The following is a 27844-nucleotide window of genomic DNA, read 5'->3' as shown; positions in this document are numbered from 1 at the left end:
AATAGAAATACTATTAGAGATTGTGACAATGATCCTTGCCAACCATAGTTAATAGAATCTTCTGCTTTCCCAGTTCAGCAGCAGTATTTGTATTTTTGAGGGTTCTGGTAGCTAGCTAACCATATCAGCATGAGAACTATCTCATGTTAAATCCAATCATTGCTATAACTAGTCTAGAAAATCAGGTGCTACATTCAGAATTCAGAATTGTGCTGTGTTATTACCACTCTCATTAACCCTGTTATCATCATTATTGTTGCCAGTAGTTGTGCCATCATTAGTAGTACTATAGGTATTGTTATTATTTTCTTTATTAATAGACACTTAGAACATTCTAGCAAAATTCTACACATTCTGCCAACCTGCCTTCAGCTACAGTTCATATTGGCTTTTTACAGTACATATGTAAGAGTGAAATATCTCTTGCAAGAGCTGGCAAATCAGGGCCACGATGTAAACAGAGCTTCATTTAGTGTCAAACACCATTTTTTCAGGAGGAGAGCATTTCCTTTCTAATATTTATCTGAAATAATGCCATTTTGGTAACAAAATTGTAGAGCAAATCATAAACTGCATTGCAGACAATGTGGATTTTGTTAACACAAGTAATTCTGATTGGAATAGTTGATGGTCTTAGCCAAAAGGCTGAGTAGCTTGAATCAAAATTTCTGTTCTCAAAATGAAGACTTCATAAGTAGAGGCTTACCACCTATTCCTTTTGTTTTGCAATTCTATGTGACTTCAGAAAACCTGCTTCTAGGGACTGGAAGACTCTTGGCATCACAGTTTGGGGCTACAAATTGAGGGGGAGGTTGCAGAAATGACATGGACAGAGGAACAACTTAGAATCCAAGCCTTTAAGTGAGGTTCTATTTGCATCATAGACATTTCAATTCTAGAGAATTCTTAATTCTCTGGAAGATGAGAAAAAAGGGATTGCAGGCTGCACATGACCTTTTGAATGTCAGCAAGATAAAAAGTTAATGGTCACAAAAAATCCAGACACCTATATTTACTCACGCTATATGCTGTCTGGAAAAACAGCGGAAATTGTTTTTTTTAAAAACAAGCTCGTTCCCTAAAATACTTAAAATAAACTATTTCTCAGCTAAAATGAATTGGGACAAGCATTCCACATGTTATTCTCACCTACTCCAGTGTGTGATTACAGGGGGGTGGAGTTAAGGTTTGGATTACATCAGTAAATCACTTCAGGGGAAATGAGAAAGAAATATGGACTTTAAAAAAAAATAAAGCAGGAAATATTATTTCACCTTAAATAACATCCAAAATATTTTTTTTCCAAAACTGAGTTTGCTGGAGAATCAACAAAAAGCATGTAAGATAAAGAACAAAATTTGCGAAAACTCTTACTACCCTGTCCTACCACAAGTATGGAATTACCTTCTGCTGAACTGATGGGGACTGTCTGACTTCCAAGTGGAGTGGCCATGGCTAGAAATGTATGGCTTGACCTATGGCTGTGTATCTTCTGCAGCTCAAGATGATATTAAATGAACAAATAAACTTTAGTAGTGTTGTTGTTGTTTTTCATTATGGAAATAAGCATTACTACGGACTAGTAGATAAGGACAAGAATACTTTGTTAAAGGTGTAGGAACAATGGCCAGTCAAAATATTGGGAATTCTAAATATGTGTTGTCAGACTAACACCTGTAGTGTTATCTTACTCATTTTGATTCAAAAGTTGAATACTACTCTTAAAATTGGATTTATCCACAAACAAGGTCTAGGTTGAAATTGTGTTGAACTCGCCAGAACTTATTTTCAAATATGATGGCTCTAGGATTTAAATTAAACAAGCATGGATAAGTACCTTTTTCCCACGCTCATATTTTCCCTTGCTTAAGAAATGCATAGCTGTTTGTGTGATCCTGTGTAGGTATGTGTGTGTGCATGCATGTGCATGTGCACAAGCCTTTAGGCAACAATACACAAGAGGATCCTATAGATTAATGACTGCACTGTATGGCAAGTTTTGACAGATCTCAGAGCTTCTCCCAGTAAACTGGTATTCCAGTGATGTGTAGAAGCTTGATGCTGGTAATCAGACCTGCAAATGTAAGCATGCAAGCTGCTGTAAACTTAGCTCTTTGCCATGTTTTCTGAAGAGTCCAGTATATTAAAACCAAGGTTAAGATAATGGCGGTTTTCTACCAGAAGCTAAATAACCAAAGGGTTTCTTCACCACCACCCCCGGCTTTACCCTAAACATGCAGAAATATGCATATGACATTAATAGAGCTGAAGCTAATTAGGTTGACTTGATATGAGTGAAAGCAGATCAGTGAGGGTATTTGTAACTTTTATATTGAATTGTGTTCTTTTCTGCTTTCTTTGTCTTTGGGATAAGCTTTATGTAATCACATAGGATTGATGTAGTTAATAGCTGTCCTGATTTTCCCTATGAAGATAACTGCCAAAATGGTTGCTGTTGTGTGAGCATACACTTACTACTCTCTCTGTAAGCCCATCTCAGGGAGGTGATTCTTGTATTTGACCTTTGCAGGGAAGATGCTGCCTCACTGCTGGACCTGTTGTTATGTTTTAAAATATCTTGTATTGCATATAGACTGATAAAACTTTGATTCTCAGTTTTGCTCATGGGTGCAAAATTCTTAAAAGAATGAAGAGGCTTCCTATCCTTGTCTCATGATTCATTCTGATCTTTCCCACTTATGTGGGAAAGTGTCATGCTCAGACCTATGTAAAAGTCACATTCTCAGGCTTAGGTGTCCATCCTTCTCCTAATTGCTGATGCTGATTGTTCCATAGTGAGGGAAGGACACACTACATATATTTGCCACTGATTGCATCCTGTCTTCCAGTGCTTGAATCTCAGGATTTGGAGTACTGCCTTGGATAGCTAAGATTAAACTGTATTCAACCTCAGGGAAGACCTCTGGGGAATAAAGGTGGGAGATAAAGTGGAGAGGGAAGCTTAAAAGTGACAGGGAGAACATTGGAGAAGAAAACATTCAGTGCAAATGAAGGAAGGCAGGCGGACAGGCAGGCAGGCAGGCGGGGTGGCTCTAAGAGGCTTGTCTGAAGGGGAAAAAAACCCAGAAAATTGTAAAATAAAACTAGTCATAGCTATGATGCCCATCACAGCAACTCACAGGGGAAGATGAGAAATGTGCTTTCTTCATCAACTTTGCCAGTCCAAATGTTTACATTGCAATAGACATCTGAAAGCTTTGTGGTGTCATCTGCCAAGACCTTTGTATGTCATTTTTTTAGGTTTTCATAAGTGGACATGTTAGAGTTCCTGCATAATTACTCGTTTTCTTAAATGGTTTAGTCAATAGACAGACAAGCTTGAACAAGCCTTACACTAAGTCATTAAAAACCATGAGATTTCAGAAACCATGAGGTCTGGCAAACAATTTGATGCCCAGAGCAAAACAATTTGTCACCCTCCAGATACGCAAAAATACATAGTTTCTAGTTAACATGGCCTTTACAGGAAGGCATTTCCCATGCCTTTTTGGCTTTACTCTGCAACCAGAATGGCGAATAACTTAGTAGAATTACCATTTTTGTATGCCACAAATATTCAATTTCTCTGTGTCTTTGTATATAATTTGATGCTATTTTAGCTAACAGGGGCTATATGCAGCATTTTATTTTAAAGCTATTATCAATTCTGCTTGCTGGGGGTATTTGAGTTAGCCAGGGCAAGCGGCCAGCCACTCAGATCGTAGCTACACCCTACTCTATGATTGGCAACTGTGGTGGATGCCAAAGAGTGAATGAACGGTAAAGAACCTGGTGTTCATGAGCTCTCAAGGTCAATGTTCCACACCTTTTGCCTTCCCATAAGTAAACAGAAATCTCCCACTCTCTCCCTCCCTCCCTCCCTCTCTCTCTCTCTCACCCACACACACATACGCACATCCTAGAAAAGGCATTTTAAAACTAAAACAGGAGTTGTATATCTGAAGAAGCCAACATCTTTCAAATATGTGATAAAGTCACTGCAAGCCAGAACTCAAATCCCAGTGTTGTGGTATGTTTCAGGGTATTTAATCCCTGCAGCACCAGTCTGTGGCTTCTTATCCAGTCAGCAGAAAAAGTACAAAAGAACAGCACCCAGGCCAACAGAGCCAAAACTGTATAGAATAATAGGTGCAAAGTTTGACATATAGCCCAGATCCAAACAGCTGCTTTGCCATGTTCCCCTCCTACCCTGGAATTGGCAGGAAATCATATATGCCATCCTAAATCGTGCTTCCCCCACAGTGCACCCTTACTATGCCTAGACCAGGTCTGTGCTGCCCTGCCCTCCATACAGCGTCACCACCCAACATTCTGAGGACTGTGATTTGTGGTTCCCTTGGCTGAAATTCCAGCCTTTCCTGATGTCATCTTACAGATGAAAAACCCTCCTTCAATTGGCATGCACAAACTTTGTTTACTTCGGGCACAGCAATTTTTTTTTCTTTTTTGTTTCTTTCCTGCTGTAATGACCTATTTGAACATTTTTTTTCCTTTTAAATTCCTTGAAACTATGGGTTGACTAGCTAACTGATCTATCAAGCACTAAATCGCAGCAAAGAGGTAGAGTTTTTATCTCTCTTGGCTGCCACCTAATGATTGTCCAGATCTGTGCAACTGAGATGCAGCCAGCGAACTGAATTTGAGAAAGAAGTTTAGCTGCGGGGATCAGTGTGGGAGCTATAAACTATCCTAAAAACATGTGAAGACAGAAAGTGAGTGAAGAGCCAGGGCTGTCCTGGGAACAGCAGCCACTGAGAAGTATTTCAGTTATACTTCTAATTACATGTGTTAAGCCTGGCATGGGTTGGTAATTTTAAGGCTTCATGCTCTTTAGGTTGACCAGTTGGCCAGTCAACCAACACATTAAAAAAAAGGGGGGGTGGCTGCAGAGGCGGGAGTACTAGTCTCCTTTACAGCCAAAACAGAACAGAGGGGCAGGTGAAGAGGTCAGGGACCAGACTGAAACTGGAAGAATTTGTTGGAGCCACAAGGTTGTCAGCATGAAGCTTGTCATTTCTGGTTGCTTCCCCAGTGTGGAAAAATACACCATACATTACCTGCATAATCACCTTGAGGCAAGATGTTAGAGAAAACACTATTCAGAGCATAGCATCTTAAACCATCCTTGAGCTGTCTCAGGCATTGGTAGTTGCTGAGTTACAGGGGAAGCATGTAGATATGTGCATAGGAAACAGTGGACTGTCCTAACACCAGGGCAAGGAAAACATGTGGATTGGCCCATAGTGACAGAAATAGGAAGACCCATTCACTGAGCTAAAATGAGCTGCTGAATGGTAAATATTTGGGTTTGGAAAGAAGCTTCTTTTAAAGGAACTCATTCTTGCCCAAACAATGTTGGGGTTCCTATTTTAATTATAAAGCCCATTTGTGAGTTGTGATGCCATTCCTGTGGCCCACTAGCAAGGAAACACAGGAGTTTCATTTTGCAGAGACTCAGGAATCTGTGAGAGTCAAGCACCTTTCCCCAACTTCGGTGCACTCCAAATGTCTAGCTTCATCTGCCAAAGTTTATCCAGCCAGTGTGGCCATTGCTGGGAATTCTGGAAATAGAAGTTCACACATCAGGAGAAAGCATCAAACCTTATTAATGGAACTGAATTCTATTGACCATTAACAATGGTAATGTTAATACTAATGAGCAAGGGGAACAGAATCACACCTGCTTCTCTGTCTAGCGGGCTGTTTAGTTTGGTGCTTCAGGAGGGGTTGCTTTCCTAACTACACATCTGGCTGATAGCCTCAGTTCCTTGGCAGACCATATAAACTATCTCAAACTACTAATATGCAAATAGATCGTAGATCAGCCAATAATTCCAGGTGTGCTTAGACTCTTGGGTCATTCTCACATGGATTCCCCCCGCACCCAATGTATGCTTTTTGGCACCAGAGTAGGAATTGACCAGTGGGTCTCTAGAGCAGTGTTTTTCAACCTCAGCAACTTTAAGATGTGTGGACTTCAACACTCAGAATTCCCGAGCCAGCATGCTGGCTCGGGAATTCTGGGAGTTGAAGTCCACACATCTTAAAGTTGCTGAAGTTGAGAAACCCTGCTCTGGAGAAAAGCTTTCCTCTTTCTTTAAATGAATGAAGCATTTCATATCTTCCCCAATACTTCTACAGCCATGAATGGTTGCCAAAATACACGGGACAAGGCTCAGGACATTCTAATTGCTCCTAGGTGGCTGGCATATCCTGGATTGAAATGAAAAAGATTTTTGAACTCTGTAAGCTAAACTAAATTTGACCAATTTACTATTTTGTACTTCAGGTGTTACCTTTCTTAGCTGATCTAAAATCTAGTGGGATTTCCATAGTTTGCATATTTACTTCTCAAGGCATTGCATTTTTTCCAGACCTGACAATGAAATATTTTCTTAATGATTTGCTTAATCTCTCTCCCTGTTTCAACTCCAATTTGTGAAGTTTGTCACCTGTTTTTTCAAAGTTGGTTGTTAAATTGCCTGAGCCCATAGCAACTTCTTCTTTCATTTATTGTCACAGATAAGAGTTTTTTGTTTCTGTTACCCTGCTCTGGTGGTGCTCCATCTGATACAGCCTTTCATAGCCTTAATATCAGGAGAGTACCTCTTTCGATATAAACAGGGTGGAAGGCTTTGGTTAGATAAATATTTGTTCATCTGTTATGTAGTCTCACAGAAGGAATAGAGAGTTCCCCCTGCCCTTGTTCTTCTAAAAGGGTTTTTGCTACTACCCATTTATATATTATCAACTAACAAAACAAATGTTTGCGTCCCAGAACATTTTTGAAAAGGCTCTGCTTGATGCAATAATATCATGGGGGTAGGGCTTCCACCAGAAAGTATTTTAGCTCTAGAAATTTCCAAAAGAAGCTACTGCATCCCATTAATGTAAATGCATGGATGAGTACTTGAAGAACCTCAGTTACAGGTAAGTAACCAATTCTCAGTATCTTTCAACAATGATACACATTAGATCCCATCTATTGCAAAACTCTTCAGCACCATCACCTAACAGCAACCCTGTTATAAAGCACCTGACACTAATTTTGTACCATAGCCCATTTGGTCAGAAGGTGTATATAGGTAGTCCTCATTTAGCTACCGCAATTGGGACAGGCAACTTGGTTGTTAAGCAAAGGAGTCACTAAGTGAAACCACAACTGTGCTTATGATCTTCCGTCAGGTTTTCTTTGCTTTACAGTCCTGCAAAGGTCATAAATGGGAGGATTGGTCATAAAGCTACTTATTCATCACCGTCGTAACTGTGAACAGTCACTAAATTTGCTAAATGAGGACTACCTGTATTGTATTTTGGTATCATTATGCATAGTTTATTTTTTTACAATATACATTATGTTCATGAATCATGTTAATGTTGCCCACAAGCCTGCATAAATGCTATTACAGCTTATTAGCTGGAAAAGAGAAAGTTTATTTTGTGAATAACAAAATATGCAAGATTACAAAGAGGGATTTTAGAATAGTGAAATTCTTGGGATGATAGTGGAATTATGGGAATAGATTGTGGAGTTGAAAGCATCAACTTTGGTTTATTGTAATTATGCCAAAAGCAGTAAATGAGTAGTTCAGTAGTTGCCATGCAAGAATTTGTCAAGTCTCACCATTTTGCCATTGTTAAATTATTGGAGCAGCATTTCAACTTGTCTTCCTTTAGGTCAGCATTAAAATAAGGTTTACCAAACTGATGTCCAAAAATGTAGTAGGAATGAATTTAGAAACCAGATACAGTACTCTAAACATAGACTGTTGTTGGCTCTAGAACTGTTATGAACTTGGAATCCTTTTCCCCATTTTTGGCTTTTTCATTTGTTTCTGTGGAAACGGTCAAACGGAAGAGGGAAAAGAAGTTGGAACCCTTGTAAAAATGTTCTTGTTCAGGGAATAGAAATAAGCATTTACCATTCTACTTGCCTCCAAACACCTACAGGCATTGATGTCCAAAAGTCTGATGAAGATCGTGTCCTGTTAGTAAAGATCTGAGGCCAGCTAAAACTGCAGCTCTGGTCCCTTCCTCGTCAGTTAAAAAAAAGCTGACCACAGAAGGACAATTCATATTATCAGGAGAATCAAGGGGCAGAATCCATGTTTATAATAGCAGCAGAACAAAGTTTGCAGAGCTGATTTACTTTACATTATGATGAGAAAAATGCATGCTTGAATGCATTCCCATGTTTGTTTTATTTAAATACCTGCCCCATTTTCTACAGATCAGTGCCCAGGACAGATAAAATACAAAGCAAACTATACACCAGTATATATAAAGCAAGCAGGAAAGAAATAATTTAATGAAAGTAATGAATTTAATGAAGATAATTCATAGATGAAACAGATCAGCTCAACAGGCCAAAAGCTTGTATAAATAAAAAGAAATTTACTTGGAAACTGGTAGATCTCCAGAGAGATTACTAAATGGGCATTCTGAGGAAAAGTATTCCAGAGCCACAGACATTTCCAACACATAAATTTAAATTCCCAACACATGTATTTCAGTTAATGGGAACAGAGAAAAAAGGTATCTCCTAAAAATCTTAAAATATGGACAGGTTCATAAGGAAGAAGGCAACAACTGAGTAAATTTGTTTGTGATGAATGGTGGATAGACCCCAACCCAGTTGTGCAGCAAATATGTTAACTTCATACCTGGCACTTGAGATAGTACACTTCAAGAAAACCTTTATTGTTTGTTGATTTATGACAGTATTGGGAACTTTATGGCTCTCCTGAACAACTTCCAGCATCCCTCACTATTGCCCATGCTGATTGCAACAACTGAGATTTGTAGTTCAGTAACTTCTCACATATCATACATTCCTCACCTTTGATTTATTATCTCATTCTAGGCTTTGCCTGTCATTATTATTCAAACCATTTTTTTGTTATTTATTTGTTAGTATAAAATAATAATGTATAATTTTGTACTATTTGTCAAGTTTTTTATTTGCATGTTATCTCACTCTTATGGATGACCCACATGTTGTGCAAATGCTGTTGGGCTTCATGACCAGAAATTTTGAGGTATATGATTAGGTATTACACAGAAGTATCCATATAATTGCAGATAGACCTCTCAGTTACAGAGTATCTATCCTTGGTCAGTTAATTAGAAAAGCAAAAACCTTGTGCACACATCTTGTAAGGATTTCTATGAGCCAGCCTTGAGTAAATCAGTACAGTTTTAGCTGCAGATATCAAATGAGAAATTTTGCATGGATGAACCAGTCTATATATTGTACTTGGCAGAAAGACCTGTGTTTATTTATGTGACCAATTATTCCACTAAGTGTATTGAGAGAGAAATTATTTATGTATTTAAACTGGGAAATGTGTATTTATCTTAGAAGTGAAGTAAATGATAAAAACCTACATTCAAGGTGTTATTCTAACAAGAGATGAAAAGCTTCTCTTCAGAACAGAGAGGAAAGGAAAAAAGGATGGATTACCTTTGGTGAGATTCTTCTTTGGCTGGAGCTAGGCTTTGGAGAGGAAAAGGGGGGGCAATCCTTCCTTGAACGTTTGGTCTATTAGCTTTTTCCCCTGCCAAAAATACTCAGGAGGGAATGTTGTGTTCTAGGTCATGCATAGATTGGGCAGTTCAGCATTTTTGTTTTTGGCAAACATTGTAAAACCCAAGTGTAAACAAAGGCACACATAACAGTTCACTGAAACATCACCACTACCCTTTTGAGCTGTTAGAGGCCTATCAGTGCCCATATATGTGACTGTTCTTAATTGCTATTACTCAGGATGTTATATTCTGCAAATAGTATTTAAGACTCAGGGGTTCTGCCATGTCTTTGTGAGCACTCAGTTTAATTTATGAATGCTTTACTTATCACGCTTATTTGTGCAGCTTACAGGTGCTAGAATATGGTAGCATAAGATAATTATCTGCATTACAGAGTGCAGAGAGGGAGAGCATTTTTTAAAAAATCTTCTCTTCATTGGGGAATTTAGCTAGGACATTTTTCCTGTTGGACTATTTAAACAAAAAGCAAAAAAGGTTTCGGAGAGAGGTGTATCTGAGAGGTAGCATTTTTTAATGCTACTCTGTCTGCAAAGTCAAATGACACCATCTATCCTTATTTTGCTGCACACATAGATCATAATGAGACAGAAGTTAAAACATGAAGGAGAGATGGCATTGATACTCTGAAGTATTAATTCCTAAGATCCTTATTTAAATAAGTGACCTCTGTTCTTCCACAGAATACCTCTGAACCGTAGAATAACAAGTACATAAATAAAATGCTGTGTATGCCAACTGCAAAAACAGGAGGTGGGGGAACAAATGAGGAAACTTCTGGAATACTATCCCATGACTCAGCTTGATTCTTCTTGTGAAGGAACAGATGCATAATACATATGACAAGTGTGAAGGTACAGAAGTGGTCCTTAATTGTGTTTTGTGAATGTATATTTCATGCCCCAAAAGCATGAAAACAGATGAGCAGGAAGTCAATATCTACAGGTGGTCCTCACTTAATGACCACTAGTTCAGCGACCATTCAAACTTGTGATGGTGCTGAATGAGTAGTACTTACAATCAGTCCTTGAAGTTCCAGCTGTCACAGCATCCACACAGTTATGTAATCACAATCCAGGTGCTCAGCGACCATCTCACAATTATGACATTGCAGCATCCTGCAGTCACATGATCGCTATTTGTGACCTTCACTGCTGGCTTGCAACAAGCAAAGTCAATGGGGAAGCCAGCAGGAAGTCGCAAATGGCAACCATGTGACATCGCACTTAACAATGGCATGGGATTTGTTTAACAATGGCAACCAGAAATGCCAGAACTGCCATCACTAAACAGTGTGGTCAAGTGACATCATGCTTTATGACCACGTTGCTTAGCAATGGAAATTCCGGTCCCAAATGCATTTGTTACCTGAGGACTACCTGTAATTCAAAAGAATATGCATTCTGATCAAGAAGCAGCTTTACATTCTAGCATCTGATCTCTTATCGTGAATAAATTATATGTACACAAGAGCTTGAAAAAACAAATCGCTATTTCTGTGCACTTGTATGCACGTGTACTGCATAAATAGAAACGGGAAACATCAGCCGTAATGACATAGTCTGGTAGAAGCCTCAGTAAGTTTAAACATATTGAAGATTGACCATTTCTGATTAATAAAGGCAAACAATTCGATATAGGCATGTTATATGCACATATTATTTTTATATCTATTACAGAGGAATGTTACATATGGTTTGGGGAGCTCTGACAACGCACCCATGAATCCAAAGCTCCTGCTGGTAGAGCAGAAGTGAAATAAACTGATTTTGGTTTTCCTCTTCCTTTTCCAGGTGGCTTTATTAAAACTATCCTGCCATTAAAATAAATGGAGTTGTGCCTGAGAACTGGGAGGCATGTGGTTCCACCCAGAAGCCAATCCCTTTTTTCACCTTTCAGGGCTCAGAAAAGAACCACAGCAGAAATTTCAACAATGGCTCTGAGGGCATATCCAAGGTCAACTTTCCTACATGGAAGGCATATCTATCTCCCTCTGCTAAGAGAGATCTGAAAAACATTTAATGGCCCCTCAAGTCACAGTGGTCTCATAGGCTGCTGTTTACTTTTCATGACATTAAGAGGTTGCAGTGCTTGCAAGGAAAATGATTGCCTTAAGAACAGAACATTAATATTCTCTAATTATTATTATGAATGATTATTTCAAGAAGAGTTGTGCTAGAGTATGGGGATAGATTTCTGAGTTATTTTCTGATGGGGGGGGGCTTCAGTTCTAAGAAAATGTAAATTTGGAGGGAGATGTGGCAATAGGGAGCTCCTGGGGAGTGGGAGATATCATGATAGGGCTAATTCAGTCTATTCCAGAAGACAGGATAAACAGCTGGAGCCCATCCCTCTATCAGGTCTAGCTTTCAGCCAAGTGGCGGCAGGGAGGTGCCCCAGTAATTCCTATTTTTCTTCTCTTCCTTAGTTAAATGTGAGGTCATTGGCAATAAGACTGTCTTCCTTGGGGTACTGGATCCAAAATGATGATGCTGATCTGGTTTCTGTGATGGAGACCTAGCTGAGTGAGCTGGATGGGTCCAGATTTTCCACCAGGTTTTCAGGTTCTTCAGCAGAGACATGCTGGGGCTGAGGGGGAGGTTGTCACTACAGAATTCCATTCTGCTTTCCAGGTCCAAAGTGGAAGAGGCAAAAGGTTTGAATGTGTGCTCCTGGAGTTGGATGTGCACAACAGGTTGTGAACTTTGTGGTACACCAAGCATCCCACTGTTCAGCAACATACTTCAGTGGAGATAGTCTCAGATTTTGGCTGAGATTCTCCAGGCTGCTGGGGTTTGGGAACTTTAGCATCCATTGTTGGAGTCAGTCTCTCAGGATTAGTGCAGGAATTCATGGGTTTTAAAAGTTCTGCGGGCCTGTTGCAATTAATACCTGCTGTCACACCCCAAGCAGGACACACACTGGATCTGGTTTTTTGCACTGAGGTTGGTGTTAGAATAGAAGACCTACTGTTGACTTCTTTGTCATGGATGGTTAGGATATATCTGTTGATTTCATTTCTCCCATGGGTTGGGGCATGGTATGAAGATGGCTATGATTGCATTTATGGACAGTTTGTTGAGAGAGAACCGTAGATGTGTGTCTGTACTTTTGCTCTAGGATCACTGTTTTTGATACCATTGATCATAATATCTTCCTGGACTACCTGAGGGGGTTAGGCAGAGGCTGACAGATAGCCTCTTTCCTGATGGCAAATCCATATGTAATGTTTGGATTTTGTGCTTCTCCTCAAGTCTTTGAATTATGAAGTACCACAGGGTTCTATTCTATTTCCCATGCTTTTCTACATCTTTTTTGAAATTCCGGGATGTAATTATCAGTGAACATAGAGCTGGGTGCTGTCTTTACACAGCTGACACCCAGAACTATTTCTCCTTTTCATCTTCATCAGTACTTGTGATCAGCTCTTGCTTGGACTAGATTGCAGTCTGGGTGAGGCATGACAAAATAAAACTGAATCCAGAAAGACTGAGATTTGTAGGTGATAACTCTATCCAATTGGAAGAATCTTCGCTTGCTCTGGATGGAGTCTCACACTCTCAACTAAGCATGTTTTCAGCCTGGGGATACTTCATAACCCCTTGTTGGTCCCAAGTATTCAGGTGGATGTACTGACAAGGAGGGTCTTACCTCACTTGCATTTGATTTACCAATTTTGTTCCTTCTGGGATAAGGCTGACTTGGGTTCTCTCATCCACAAACTGATTATCCTCCCAGCCCCAGCCCCCAAAGCAGATTTTTGTAATGCCATTTTTATGGGGATGACTTTGAAGGAAACCTAGAAACTGGAACAGGTCTGGAATGTGGAGATCAAGCTTCTGTCTGGTGTTCCCCAATGGGAGCACATGATACCTGGCTCAGTTCTGCTGGCTTCCCATTACCATCCAAGCCACATTGCTTATTTCACCATATAAATCTCCTTATAGCTCAAGTCCTGCCTTTCTAAAGAAAGAACTATCCCCTTAGGAGCTCCTCAAATGGGTTTATTGTGAGTGCTGCCTACAAAGGAGCCCTGGCTATAAACAGTCACCAGAGTGCAACTTTTGCTCTCATTGGCTGATTTGAAGAGAAATTTAAAAACCTAGCTGCATGAGCAAGTAGTTATGACTTTGTGTGATAGCTGCCTTTGATTTAATGTATGTTTACAGTGTTATAATTTATTTTAGTGGTTTAATTGATGCTAATTACTGTTCAGGGCTACTAACTGTAGTGTAAACTGTGAGCTGGCTTGCCAGGAGCTTGTGGACATAAATATGACAATAAATAAAACATAAAATATTAGGCTTATTTAAAGCCGAATGTTTTTTTATGTTGGAAGAGTTCACTTGTTCTGTTAAAATAATTTCCTATAGAGAAACCCTTTTGAAAAGATGGAGTTTAATGGCCTTTAGACTATAAAATAGGCTTATTCTTAATGTACATTTACATACTTTATAACTCTGCCATTGAGATCTCATGGTGGACTGGGGAGTAAAATTATTAAATTCAAATTTGTATTGCAGTCAGCTATGAAGCTTCTAAGAAAGTATCTTTCTGCCAAAGTTGTAGGGCTAAACAAATAATGAAGCATCTTTCCTGGTGTTAATGGGATTCGGTTTTTGCTCTGGGCAGTTTCAAAGTAAGTTCTCTGTCCCTGTATCCTCCCCAGATGGACATACTGTGTTTCTATCATAATTGCTTGTGGGCACATAATTTCAAATGAGTTACTTTAGGAAAATCTGTGTATTAAAATCTGTATATCAGAACATCACTTACTCTTTTTTTTTTTCCAGGTCACTATTGGTCAACTGTATTCAGCAGAGAAGCTTGTTATTGAGTGCCCACAAAAAATATAATTCTGATACTTTTTCTGCAAAAGTAGTGGACGAGCCTCAGCATTCTACGAGATTTATATTTGAAGGCATATTACAATCTGTATATATGACTGAGCTATCTTATTCCTCTGGTTTAAAAATATAATGAAGAGTAATTGTATAAAGTATCGTTTTATCTAGAATGTTATTGTTCACGTGCCACTAAAATGGATTAGTTTTGTTGTATATGAATGTCACTGTTTGCTCATACATTTTCCTGACAATAAAATATTTGCTCACTTCCTTCTGCTAATGACATTTGTGCACTTTTTGTCTGGGTCATGAATATATTTTGCAACTTGGGGAATGAGTCTCAAAACCATTTCTATAAACTGCAGCCCATTTGAACTTTAGTCCCATTCCACTACAATTTTGTAAAAAATAGAAATTTCCACCAATGTAGCTTATATATGTTATGTGATCTTAAAATGAAAAATGTGAGAATTAAGGACTCTATTCCTACACGGGTTATAAACTCTAATTCTGGATTTGTAGCCCATTTTATTAAAGCTCCAAAACTTCTTCAGGGTGTTCAGAAAGTAGCCTCTTGAATGATGTCAGCCCTCACAATCATACAAACATCCTACTTTGCTGAGATTACAACTTCCAGAATTCTGAACCAGCCTACTCTAAGGCAGAAATCTGAGAACTGTAGTTCCAATGGGGATGCTGTACCACATATCACATAGAAGCTCCCGTATTGCAAGGCACTAACGCGTACCAATTCAAAAGGCAACTGCTGTAGAGTCAGCACTGCCGTAATTCACCCAATAGCTTTGCTTTTATGGGAAGGAGATGCTTGCCATTGTTATATGCTCCTAGGTTTGGGCAATATTTTTCAATCCAGGAATTTAATTCTCTGAAATGTCCAGAATGTCCCATTTCTCTCTAGATCTTGCTGAACCTCCTCCTGGACCAAGCTGTTCCAGAAGTGATTTGGTGGTTCCTGGAAATAAATCCTGCAAATTGGAAGCAAATCAAGGTATTCAAGGCATGGTATTCCAGACCTGGAATAGGGCTGGTTTTGGCCAGACAAGCCCCGAACACCTGAAACCTCTTGCAGATCAGTTCTCCTCAGACAACAAATGCTGCACTTTCTTAAATGCTTCTGCCTTTATTGGAGATTTCTATGCAAACTACATTTTTTTTATTTAGTTATCCTTTTTACATAGGTGAATTCAGTATACTGAATACACATATCCCACATTATATCAACCCTGAAATTTGAATTTTCTTCAGCAGTACTTTTATTCAGGATTGAAGAGAAGCATTTTATCAGATTTCAATTTTCTGCTTCTTATATGACTCCACTGGAAAAGTTCTTAGTTCATGAAGTCTCCAGAAGTCAAGCATGATTCAAAACAAGAAATTTACTGAAAAAATAGGGGACCAGTGTAAATATCCTTTTGATTCTCATCTTAATGTAATATTAATAATTTATGCATTTTTCTCCCTTATACAATTAGGGCAATATATTTATAAAACATATGTACATAAATTTGAAATGAACTCCGTTGCACTTAACTAAAGATATGATATACAGAGTATTACTGCAAATATGCTATAGCAAATATGTGTGGAAATGTCTGAAGTCCAATTCTTAAATATGTTCAGCACTGCAAAAAGCATCAGAACACGAAAGGAGGCAAAAGCTAAGTAGAAATTATATTACATATTTTATCTATGTATTATACATAATACATTTTATTTATATTCTTCAAAGGTTGCCAGACCATATCTAAACTCACATATGGCTAAGGAGCACCCACTTTTCTAATGAGGTAGGATATATGTTTAAGAACAAAAATAGTCTAGCTGATTTTTTTTTTTCCAGTCAGTTAGCTTTTAGTGGCCAATATTTCTAAAATGTTGCCTCCATAGCAGGAGAGGTAAAAGTACAGGCTTAAGTAGCAAACTAGAGACCTGGAAGAGTCTATAGCAATATCATTTTAAATGCTGGGCAAGTTCTTATAGAACTTTGTTATATTCTCACTTGCAGCAGCTGTATCTATCATCCTAAATATGCACACATATAATGACATTTCTGGGGACATAAATAGCCACAACCCTTTATTTGTATACACACAAATGAACAGGACTTTTTTTTATTAGACCAGATTCCCCTGTTCCAGGGATACCAACTGAAGATCCACACCCCCACCTCTTTGTTTGCAGCTACAAAAAATATTTCAGCTAGAACATCACATAAATTGTTTAGACAGAAGACCTTTTTATGCTTAGAGAGAACATGCAAGTGGGAAACAAATTGATTCACTATGCTGCTGACTGCAGAATCTTATCAGTTTCAAAATTCATGAACCAAAATTAGTCTGTTTGCTATTTCAAAGGTCAAAGAGCAATACTAAATCTAAAAAAAACATTCTGAAGCTTTGCAAAGCAGTCAGATATTTTGTAGCACGCCTGATGAGTGCTACTAGTTATTTAAGAACACACTTCAAGAACACACAAAAGTGCCTGTGAGCCAGATCAGAAAAGTAAATATAACCCCTAGGAAGAAAATCTGAGAACTGCCCCCAAACCACATCCACTACTCTGGATTAGAGAATCTTGCCAAAGCAAGTTTATAGGTAGGATCTGTGATGATCCATCAAATGCAAGTACAGCATCCATATTTGGCTGGATTTGGTTTTTGTGTGGGACTGCAAAAACTGAAATGGCAAAGTATCTTCCAAGGTTATGAATCAAACTATATTTAGTTTGGTCATAATTTATGTAAGCTTTTATGGTTGGCTTAGAAATCTAGCATGTGGCTTCTAGAAATAAAATATCGCAGACCATGTTTTTGTAAATCATTCTTCTCAATTAATATAAATTTGTCCCTTTTTTAGTTCTGGTAGATTGGATCAGTTGCATTATATAACATCTACCATAACACACAAGCTCTTCCAGACAACTCCAAATGCAGGTCTCCTACAGTGCTGGGTAGCGAAACCATCTAAGATAAATGTATCTTACACCAAGGGTCTGTCGTTCATCAAACAGACTGAGAAAGTATATTCTACATTCCTCCACAGTATTTGTTTATTGAGTTGTTCAGTCGTTAAGTCGTGTCCGACTCTTCCTGACCCCATGAACCATATTGCGCCAGGCCTTCCTGTCCTTCACTGCCTCCCTGAGTTTGCTCAGTTTCATGCTCATTGCTTCAGTGATGCTATCTAACCATCTCATCCTCTCCCGTCCCCTTCTCCCTTTGCCTTCAATCTTTCCCAGCATCAGGGTCTTTTCCAAAGAGTCCTCCCTTCGCATTAGGTGACCAAAGTATCTGAGCTTGAGCTTCATTATCAATCCTTCCAATGAGCAGTCAGGGTTGATTTCCTTTAAGATTGACTGGTTTGACCTCCTAGCAGTCCAGGGGACTCTCCAGCACCACAGTTCAAAGGCATCAATTCTTCAGCACTCAGCCATCTTTACAGTCCAGCTCTCACAGCCATACATTACTACTGGAAAAACCATAGCTTTGATTATGCGGATCTTTGTCAGCAAGGTGATGTCTCTACTTTTTGATATGCTCTCTAGGTTTGCCATAGCTTTCCTCCCAAGGAGGAAGCGTCTTTTAATTTCATGGCTGCAGGCTCCATCTGTGGTGATCTTGGAGCCCAAATAAATGAAGTCTGTTACTGCTTCCATTTCTACCCCTTCTATTTGCCAGGAATTAATGCGTCCAGATGCCATGATCTTAGTTTTTTTTAATGTTGAGTTTCAAGCCAGCTTTTGCACTCTCCTCTTTCACCTTCATCAAGAGGCTCTTTAGTTCTTCTTCACTTTCTGCCATTAGGGTGGTATCATCTGCATATCTGAGTTTATTGAGTAGTGACTTCCAAACACTCCAAGAAATTGTTTTAGTCCTTTGAACAGTGTATCTTCCCCATGGTGACCTGGATAGAGACAGTTATACATACAGCAGTATTCCAACCCAAAGCCTGAAGTTTTTACATTTATTTCTATCAAACATCAGAAATGGAATGTCTAGAGCTGACATCACCAAAACAAGATGTCTTTCACTTTGGGGGGGGGGGTGCATGCATAGAAAGCACACTAGAAATTCAGCACAAGACAATGATATGATGGAATATACCATAATCTGCATATAATAACTTTCATAAATATAGCTAATATAAAATTACAGTTGAATGATTTTTATTTTTTCTTAGGTACTTAGAAATAAGTCCCCAGTAGTATTTACTTCTGAACAAACATTTATAGGATTGCAATCTGAATGTTTCATTCCCAAGTTAGTAGCAATTAAAGTAGAAAATCAAAATTTCCAATTTTGTCTCAATTTTCAGTTTGATCTCTGCCATAATGAACTTGATTTTATAAATGGGTAGGGAGACTAGGTAATATTAGGAGCTTAATTGTACAATTCAAATTAATGTAATCTGTGAGAATGAATTTCTACTTCTTTCTCACAACTGAGCAAAATCAAAAAAAGTTATCAAAATATCTGAATATCTTGTTAACTCACAACTAATCATTGTACTTTTTTTAAAAAAGGCTCATAAAGGCCCACTCATCTATGAAAACACAAAACTATGGAGTTCAGCAGTACTGGAAAAATTCTGGAGCCAAATATTTCTCTTCTGTCCCTCTGAAATGCATTCCAGCTGAGCAAAATATATTGCATGATAGAAACAGATGGATCTATCTCCCGAAGGAAAAATAAGGTTTTGACCTTTGTATGCAGCACTATATTATTGTGTTCTCAAAATAAGTTAGGCAAATGCACACTTTCAAATAAAATATAATAATGTCTGGTATATGTTTTAGCTATAGAACACTGCATCGGCTTCATTCATTGATTATATTTATCCATTTTTAAAAACTGAAGATACTAGTTTAGAAATATAAAAAAATTTCAACAGAGACCCTGCTGGAAGTGAGTTTAGAACTGTAACTCTCAGCAGATCCATGACGAAGAACATTATAAGAGTTAAGTGTAGCTAGTATTTAAGCTTTCCTTCAAAACATAATCCATCATACTATTAAAAATGAATGAGGTGGCCAGAACTGTTGGCATTTAAAACAAAAACAAAAATAACTCCACTTGTTCACACCAGTGCAAGGCTACTTCTGTTTTGCAGCACTTTCTAGATTGGCCCTATAACCACAGAACAGATTAGGCCCAGATCTAGCAAAGACTCCCACTGGAAAAAAGGAGAATATTTTTACAAATTTAACCTTACAATTCATCCATGAGATTCTAGAGTATCCCTCAACTTTCTGAAGCAGATTTCCAGAGAGCACAATAATTTTATTCCTCCCAAATTAAATTATACCCGATTTTCAGTCTACATCCAACACAAAGTTTCTAGATCTGATGTGCACAGAATTCAAAAAAAGTTACAGTACACCTAAAGAAACATCTAGCATTGTATCTGCCAAAGCATTACATATATGTATGGACATTTCAAAGTTCACTTCTTTACGAACCTCATTAACAAAAGACACTGGTTCAGAGTGACTTGGATGTATTGATATAACTAGGAAGGATCTATAACAATTGAGCAAGAGTCATGAATACCTAACAGAAAAAAAGAGATGGCAGCAATGATAAAGTAAGCCAAAGCTTTTTGCTGAGCTCCATTTCTGGAGACTTCACAGACACGGCCGTGTAATTTTCTTGGCAACAATATGGAATGGTTTGCCACTGCCATCTTCCAGGATGTTTTTTCAACTTCCCAGTGTGGCCCATAATCCTGGGATTTCCTGAGTCTCCCATCCAAGTACTAGCCAGTTCAGCTTCATAGAACAACCAAAGCTGGTTACATACTGAAAAATTTCAACTTCTGTCGTTTTATGTATTCTCTGTCTCAGCTTCAAAGCCCATCAGAGAATTAATCTCTTTCACATAAAATCAATTTTTCAATAATTTAAACACAATGAATAAAAGCAGACACAGCCTTTGCCATTATTGACGCCATATGAGCTTTAAGAAACAATGCAATCTTGCCAATCCAATATAATATCAAGACTGCCTGAAATCCCCTGCCTCTCCTTTGCAATAGTTTTGTCACATTTACAGAGGCTTGGTTAAGACACAAAACACACACACCCACACAAAGCATTACACCAAAGGCAAGAATTGTCATGTGTAGCAGACAGGAATATCATTTATTGATATGGAAAGGCATTTTATTTTTTTAAAGGTTGACAATAATTGCTTAGTGTATCTCCAGTGCATATTTAAAGAAACTCTTACCCAGTCCAATATCCTCTCCCCATTTGCCTCCATAAAGGCACTAGAAGCATGTTTGGCATTGTTCGGACAGGAGGATAGAATCATTTACCCACTGAACATAGTTCATAGATTTAACATATTTCAAACCAAAGATCTCAAGGCAATCTGTTCATATCCTCTGAATATTTTTTCATCAAGACTGCCCAGGAGAGATGTTTTCTACATTCTGGCAAAACCAGTTCTTACTGGCTTTTGCTAAAAAGGCACACGGTGTTTTGTCAATTTTTTCCATCTCCTGCTGTGAATGATCTTGTTTAGATACCATACAGCTTAAACATACTTGCCATAATATCTATTCATCTCTCTGAATACCTGTTTTCAAATCTGGGGAAAAATTTAAAAAGAGAAAATGACTCTGTTTGTACATTTGAACTGGTAAGAAATCAAGCTCTGCTCTATTTTACATTTCCCAAAGTGCCTATTCAAAACTTAGATATTAAGTTTTATTCTGCCACATATTTCCACCTATCTTCTGCTATCCTACTGACATGTATGATTATTTCAGGGAAGATACAAACTAGCTTCTCTTCTTAAAATAATAGGATCTTACCACTTAAGGCAGTAGTGGCAACAAAGTTTATGTTGGAAATTAGTTATGACTCACTACTGACTCTGTGGCACAGTATCAAGTTTTTTCTATTCCAAAAGGAATAGGTTTTTTCAGTTTTTCAACTTTTTCAGTTGCAACATTTATTTAAAACATTTTGGCAACCATATTGAAGAAAAAATAATAAACCCTACAGAAGTTTGTGCATTTATAATACAGCATCTTTTTAAAGTGACTATAACAAATTTTTTCTGCATACTGAACTAATAAATGTATTATTTCAGTTGCAAGAAACAATCGTTTTTTAAAAATTAAAATGCTACAAGTCAGTGTGCCTCTTGCGATCCTGGCTTGCAGCATATAAATTTCAATTACAGTCTAACCTTCGTCCCATTATTCATCTGCTGAGTCCAAGATTAATATATAATTCTGTCAGTCTGTGCTTTAAACAAAAGTTATTAGGAGCACCATGAATTTTAAAACAACTTTAAAAAGAAAGGTATATTGTTCATAATGATTATGTTCTAAATACCTGTGGATCAGCAAGCAGCCAGAAAACTCAGGACTACTGTACACACAACAAAAATAAATGCTTGTTCTATCTCCTTTACAGGAATGCTATAGAATATGAAGGGGACCCCCCCCCCCCAATCTGCAAACATGCAATATGCCTGTTTGGAAGCCATGCCTGGCCAAGGCACCTAGACTCATGTTTACACATCTTCCGGTATTATGGCATCAGCTGTGAACAACTGGCAAGCATTTTGTTAAAAAATCTTAGGTATTCCCATCTCCTTAAAAAACATACACTATGAGGTCTTCCTAACAAAAGATGTAATCACAACACACTACAGCTGCAAAACATGAATAACCATGCATAGTTTAAAAGGTTTATCTTCTATCCCCCTTCACTCTCTTGTTAAATAGCTATGGCATTTAACTATACAGTATTTTTCTGTCACACAACACTCATAAGATAAAATCAGTTAATTCATACTACCAAAGTATCACTCATATCTCTTACAAGTCCCAGGGTTTGCATTTTTCTCCCAAAGCTCAGAATGCTAATTAAAAAAGATCCCAGCATTCCATGTTTAGAACAGTATTTTTGGAAGCATACCCTAGCCTTTTCTAACTGGGACTCTTCATATGCATTAGATTTCAATATTCTGAATTCCTAGCTGTAGACTCTACCTGCAAGCGATTCTGTAAATTGAAATCCAACACATCTAAAATGCAGAACATGATCGTATACATCTGCAGTTTTACCCTTGAAAGGCAAATAATCTATTTGTTCTAAGTTACATATGAAGGGAATGATATTAAGGAGACCTTAATACAACCTGATTGCTAAATAGGCCTTTTAGATCTCTTAGGTTGATGAAATCTGGAAGAAACTAATTAACTAATCAATAGTTTACTGAACTGTTTCTTCAGAATTGAAGTCAGCAGCAAATCTTCCAGAATTATTGCACTTCATAACAGCTGCCCAGGGAGGTTGAATTATGGTAAAGTTACAGCTAATTTAATAAGTCATTTGTGGCAGAAAATCTACATGAAGTGAAACACATCACATTATGGGAGATAAAATGTTTTGTGCTCCATCCACTATTGCCAGAGAACTCTTCAAGCTCCAACATGGGATGGTTCGGGTATACAGAATCTGCTTTTTAAAGAACAAAGCAGTCAATTCAGAAAGTATTAATTGTGCTTCTCACTACTCATGGCTAGCTCATGTAACAGCCAAAGACCCAAGAAGGTAGATATTGTTTACTTGTAATAATTTTGTAAACGAGGACATTTCAATGGGGAAAAATGAAACATGCAGTTAGATAGGAAATTTCTGCTATACCTCCCTCTTCCTTTGGTCACCCTCTAGACAAGAGGCAAGCTACAAATAAATGGCTATATCATCCAAATTTGAGTTCGCACACATACTTAGTTCATACCTTATACAGATCCCAAAATATCATATGTATTGTTCTTATGTGACATGTGATTCCTGGAAAACTGAAGCAGAGATCAAAATTTTCAATGCAAACCAAGCATCATTTCTTCAAGACCTGATCAATTCCTGCTAAGATTTGTAAGTAACCTTGTAAGTAAGTAGTTTCCAACATACCTCTCCATCGCTTACAGTAAAAATGAGTGAGTAGTCATCCCTTAGAGAATGATACATTGCAAACATAACATTATAATTTCACAGCTGCAATTATAAAGAAGCTTTGTTCTAAGGCACAATAGTCAAGTGGGAGGGGAAGACCCCATTCAAACAGACAAACCCATATTCTTCATAGCTCTATTTATCCATTTCCCAGAGAAGCATCCTGAATTTGTGCGGCATTCTTCTAGGCTTTTTAGAAGTCACTGCCTAAAACAGGAAGGTGTAGCCCAAATCACAGATGGCTTTGAAGGGGACAAAGTTCCAATCCTATGGCAGTTCATTCTCTCCTTTTCATGCAGAAAAGCGGATATATTCCCACTCACTCATACACGCATGCTACAAAGGAGACCTCACCAGATCTCCTATCCAATGAGAGTCTTCCTATTAGAAGCATTCTCTTTTCCTGCCCAAAAGTGCTAAAACATTCAGGATTCTTGTAACAATAAACTCTACTTTTCTAAGACGCACGCTTCTCTCTCCTAAGCCCGACCACGATTCTCCCATCGGGCTGCCAGTTCGGATCCAGCTTCAAGCCCGCATGGCTTGCGAGGTTGGCGGCACCAAGGCTAAAGTGCGAAGGTACGGCTCGCTATCTCCAAAGCTTGGGCCGCTAGAAGAAAGAAAGGGGCGCAGGCAAGCCGTGGGCGGTTCTACCCTTAGGATGCTGTGCTGTAGGACTCCGGAAGACTGTGATGCAAGGTAAATTAGGCTGGTTTCTGGAGCAATTGCAGGCTCTCACAAGAGCTGGCTTGCTCCCAGATCGCAGTCGCCACCGCCTCCCAAGTCTCATCACAGGGAAGCTGCGGACTTCTCGGAGCTGCAATCGCGGAGGGTATAGTTGGCCCCGCCGTTGTTGTCCCAATGCTCCCCTTGTTGGCTTCGGTAGCAGATAGCGAAATGCACGGCCGTCCCGTCTGGCAAACCAGGAGGAAGGCAGAGCGCGAACTCGTAACGCTCGACCGGAGCGGAGACATCCGAAGGGTCCCCGTCGGGGAGCGGCAGGGCGGGGACGTCCAGGAAAGAAAGCCACTCGTTGAAGGTGTAGCGCACCGTCACCTCCTTGGAGCCGGGGCAACTCAGCACCCGCACCACGCCACGCACGTCCGTGGGCACCCCGGCCAGCGCCGTCCCCGCCGCCTCCTCCAGGCAGACGCGGTCCCGCCGCAGCCGTTCGGCGCCGGCTTGCTCCTCCGCCCCCTCGAACTGCGGCGCAAGCTGGAGCGCGACCTGGAGCGGCGGCGGCGGCCGAGGAAAAGCCGCCGCCGCGCAACCCCCCAATTCCGCCAGGGCGGCGGTGAACTCCTCGAAGTCCCGCTGCCGCATTGGGAAGCTCTGCAAGCGGGACAAGACGGCGGGGGGCACCTGCGGCTCTTCGGCAGCGCTGTAATGCTTCACGCTGGCCAAGCACAAGCCCAGCGAGTCGGCGAACTGCACCCGCTTCTTGCACTTGCAGCAGCCGCGGATGCCCCCCGCCGCCGCCGCCGCCGCCTCCGCCTCGTCGTCTTCGTCACCCTCGCCCCCGTCGCTGTCGCCCGGGATTCGCCTCCTCGGAAAGAGCCGCGCGGCCGCCAAAGACGGGCTCTCGGGCAGCGAGAAGGAGCGCCCGCGGCGACGGCGCCACTCCAGCAGCGCCTCCTCGTCCTTCTCCCGGGCGGCTGCGACCGCGCAGTCCCGCTGCTGGTGCTGCGCGGGGCTGGCCGCCGCCCCCGCCGCCGCCGCCTCGGCGTCTTCCCGCCACGGGGCTAACGCAGGTTCCTCCTTGGGCTGATGCTCCCCAAAGGGAGCAAAAAGTTGCCCGAAACTCAGGACTGCGGAGCCGCGGTTCTCCATAGCATGACGCCGACGCCACGCCAAGCCCCCGCTCGGGAGAGGCCAAGTTCAGCTTCCCCTTCGGACCTCCGTGGGAAGCGGCGCTCGGGGGCGTCGCTCGATTTCAAAGCAGGTCGGTTTATCTCTTGGGGAGGAAAAAGTCCGTCGGGCGAGGGGGCGCGCCCCCTTTCCCTGCCTTTTTCTCCCCCTCCCCCGAGGAAGGATGGGGCGGGGCGGGGCGGAATCTCCCACAAGAACCCGTAAGAAAGACATTTGCCACAAGCTCAAAGGCACGTAGACGCGCCTCGCGGAAATTGGGAAGCGCGCGCGTCACTCTTCTGGGGAGGGGGAGATGGAAGGAATAATAATTCAAGGAAGCAGGACCCCCGGAGCGGAACGGGGCGGGGCCCCGCGGTTAAAGGCTCCCAGCCCCCCTCTTCCAGCGCAGCGGGCTCGGCCTCGCCACGCCCCTCGCTTCTCCCCGTGGCATCTCTGCGAGAGTTGAGAGAGTTTGGGGAGCGTGAAGCTCTCGGAGAGGAAGTGAAATAAGAGAAGCGATCTTCGCCGCAGGAAACTCTCTGATACAAGTTCTTATTCCACCACTACCCCTTTTCTGGCTTGCGATTGGCAATTTGAAATCGGTATTTGCGTTAATGTGCGACGTAACTATAAGGTTTAAGGCTGCCATCTACTCCCCCAAAGTCCGTACTCAACGATGCATTGCACTGGAAGGGCTTATCGGCGATTCCTCTACACTGCATGGCCAACCGAGGCATTGCAGAAGAGAAAGGCTGGGTGCAAATGTGTCTGAAAATCATCCATGGGATCCCATATGGCTTGGCTCCTGCTGGGTACTCACAGGAGCACTCTCCCGACAAGATTCGAGCTGTCCGTGTGTTCTTATAGAGAGGTTTTGCTGAGGAACCCCTGCCCTGGGGTGAGCGAGATGAATGGGACCCCTGAATATGTGTCTTCTCAGTTGTTGTCCCACCCCCTTAGGAACACTCTCCCATTTGCAGCACAGAGTGTCAGTAGCCCCTTTGCCTTTAGGAGGATTCTCAAAACATGGCCATCCATATAATATGGGGTGCTAATGGTATGAGGGCCACCACAGGTAACGGGGGGGGGGTGTCCGTGGAGTCTTTGGGATTCTCTGAGTTTGGTTCTTTTCTTGCAAACGTTTTATTACCCGCCTAGGTAACATCTTCAGGGCTAAAATGGGATGGGGATGTTACCTAGCCGGGTAATGAAACATTTGCAAGAAAAGAACCAAGCTCAGAGAACCCCAAAGACTCCACAGTTCAACCCTGAGCTACACATATTCACCTCTATGGGTATTGCTCTTTTCTGTCCTGTATTTTTGGATTGGGGGGCTTGGTACTGTTCACTGCAAATTGCCTTATATCCAAAGAAGTGTGCAGTATATAAAATGCAGCATAAAGAAATAATAAAATTGCTCTTTCTAAAGTGATACATGCAGTAGCCCATAACCAGTCCACACAGTTCTTGTTTATGTTAACAGTCCTGGCTTTCCTTGGTATATTAACAGGGGTGGAACACATGTAAAAAAGGGGACAAGGGTTCAATTGCCCAGTTGTAGCCATCATCTTGAATTTTTTACCCCTCCCCATAGATGGCACTGCACATTTATTTATTCATCAAACCTGTATCCCAACACAATCAAAGGACTCTTGGCAGCTCACAAAATAAGAATATACAGTAAAGCAGAAAACATAAACATGGAACAAATAAAACCCCAAACACAGTGTATGGCATCAGGCCCAAAAAGTCCTCCAGAAAAGCTCTGTCTTCAGCTTTTCCCCAAAGGCAGACCATGTTGGAGAGAGACAAATCTCCAACAGCAGGTCATTCCCCAGGGCCAGCCCCAACAGTGACAAACAACCCTTCCAGACTTTGATCCTCCTAAGCTCCTGAAGATGGGGGCAACCAGTTGCTTCTCCCAGCATGACTGAAGTGGTTGGGCCAACTCTAGTGGGAAGATATGGCCCTCCAGGTAGCCAGGCACTAAGCCATAGGGGCTTTGTAAGTTAAAACCAACACTTTAACATGCACCTGAAAGCAAATAGGAAGCCAGTGCAGGGCCTATAAAGCAGGCGTAATATATGTCCAACAGTCCACACCCATATGGGCCCAGTTTACTACATTTTGCACAAACTGAAGTTTCTGGGTGCCCTTTAAAGGCAACCCCATGTAGAGCATGTTGCAGTTGTCTAACCGGGTGGTGAGTTAGTTATGAGACACGATCAAAGCCAACACCAACCAGAGCATAAAACAACTGAAAGAAGCCGTGCAAGATCAGAAAGTGTGGAGAGAGATGGTCCATAGAATCGCCAAGAACTGGACACAATTGAACAGATAGCGTCAGCATCATCCATCTGGTTTAATCTGACGTACCAGAATGAAGATAAGTAAACCAATTGCAGATTATAATTCTGCCCTGTGGTTAACATGCTTCTCCTTAACTATAGCTTAATCAATGGCTTGGGTTTCAATGCCATGTTAGGCGTAATCCCATGCTTTAACATGCCGTGTGAGCTAGTGTGCATTCATATCTTGACTGTGGCTTTTCGGTGGGTACCTGGTTGACACAGGGCTGAGGAGGT

At 40.6% G+C, this 27844-nt stretch overlaps 2 protein-coding genes across 6 annotated transcripts in view; one reads left to right on the top strand and one right to left on the bottom strand.

Moving 5' to 3' along the window:
• Positions 1-14691, top strand: part of LYRM4 (LYR motif containing 4) — a 61990-nt gene extending 47299 nt beyond the window's left edge. For 2 of the 5 annotated variants that reach the window (XR_003085779.2, XR_015794112.1), the window contains 2 exons: positions 10251-10421; positions 14361-14691. Coding sequence is in view for 2 of the 5 variants with exons in the window: in XM_007437952.3 (XP_007438014.1) it covers positions 14361-14423 (63 nt within the window). In the remaining 3 variants the exon portion in view is untranslated. The other 3 variants (XM_007437952.3, XM_025173019.2, XR_015794113.1) reach the window with 2 other exon arrangements.
• Positions 14692-15810: 1119 nt separating this feature from the next.
• Positions 15811-26099, bottom strand: PPP1R3G (protein phosphatase 1 regulatory subunit 3G). Its single transcript, XM_007437954.4, has one exon. It carries the CDS (start codon positions 25239-25241, stop codon positions 24201-24203), a length of 1041 nt encoding a protein of 346 aa, XP_007438016.3. The 5' UTR covers positions 25242-26099; the 3' UTR covers positions 15811-24200.
• Between the last annotated feature and the right edge of the window lie 1745 nt (positions 26100-27844).

The sequence above is a fragment of the Python bivittatus genome, unplaced genomic scaffold (assembly GCF_059951505.1).
Source record: "Python bivittatus isolate LINGU-HERP-01145 unplaced genomic scaffold, Pbiv_v1 ctg000840_np1212, whole genome shotgun sequence".
NCBI lineage: Eukaryota > Metazoa > Chordata > Lepidosauria > Squamata > Pythonidae > Python > Python bivittatus.
The sequence above is the reverse complement of the archived record's forward strand: the minus strand, read 5'-3'. Positions and strand labels throughout refer to the sequence as shown.

What these genes read in the sequence shown, in the direction of transcription:
- PPP1R3G (XM_007437954.4), bottom strand. Translation starts at nt 25,241, where the DNA reads ATGGAGAACCGCGGCTCCGCAGTCCTGAGTTTCGGGCAACTTTTTGCT.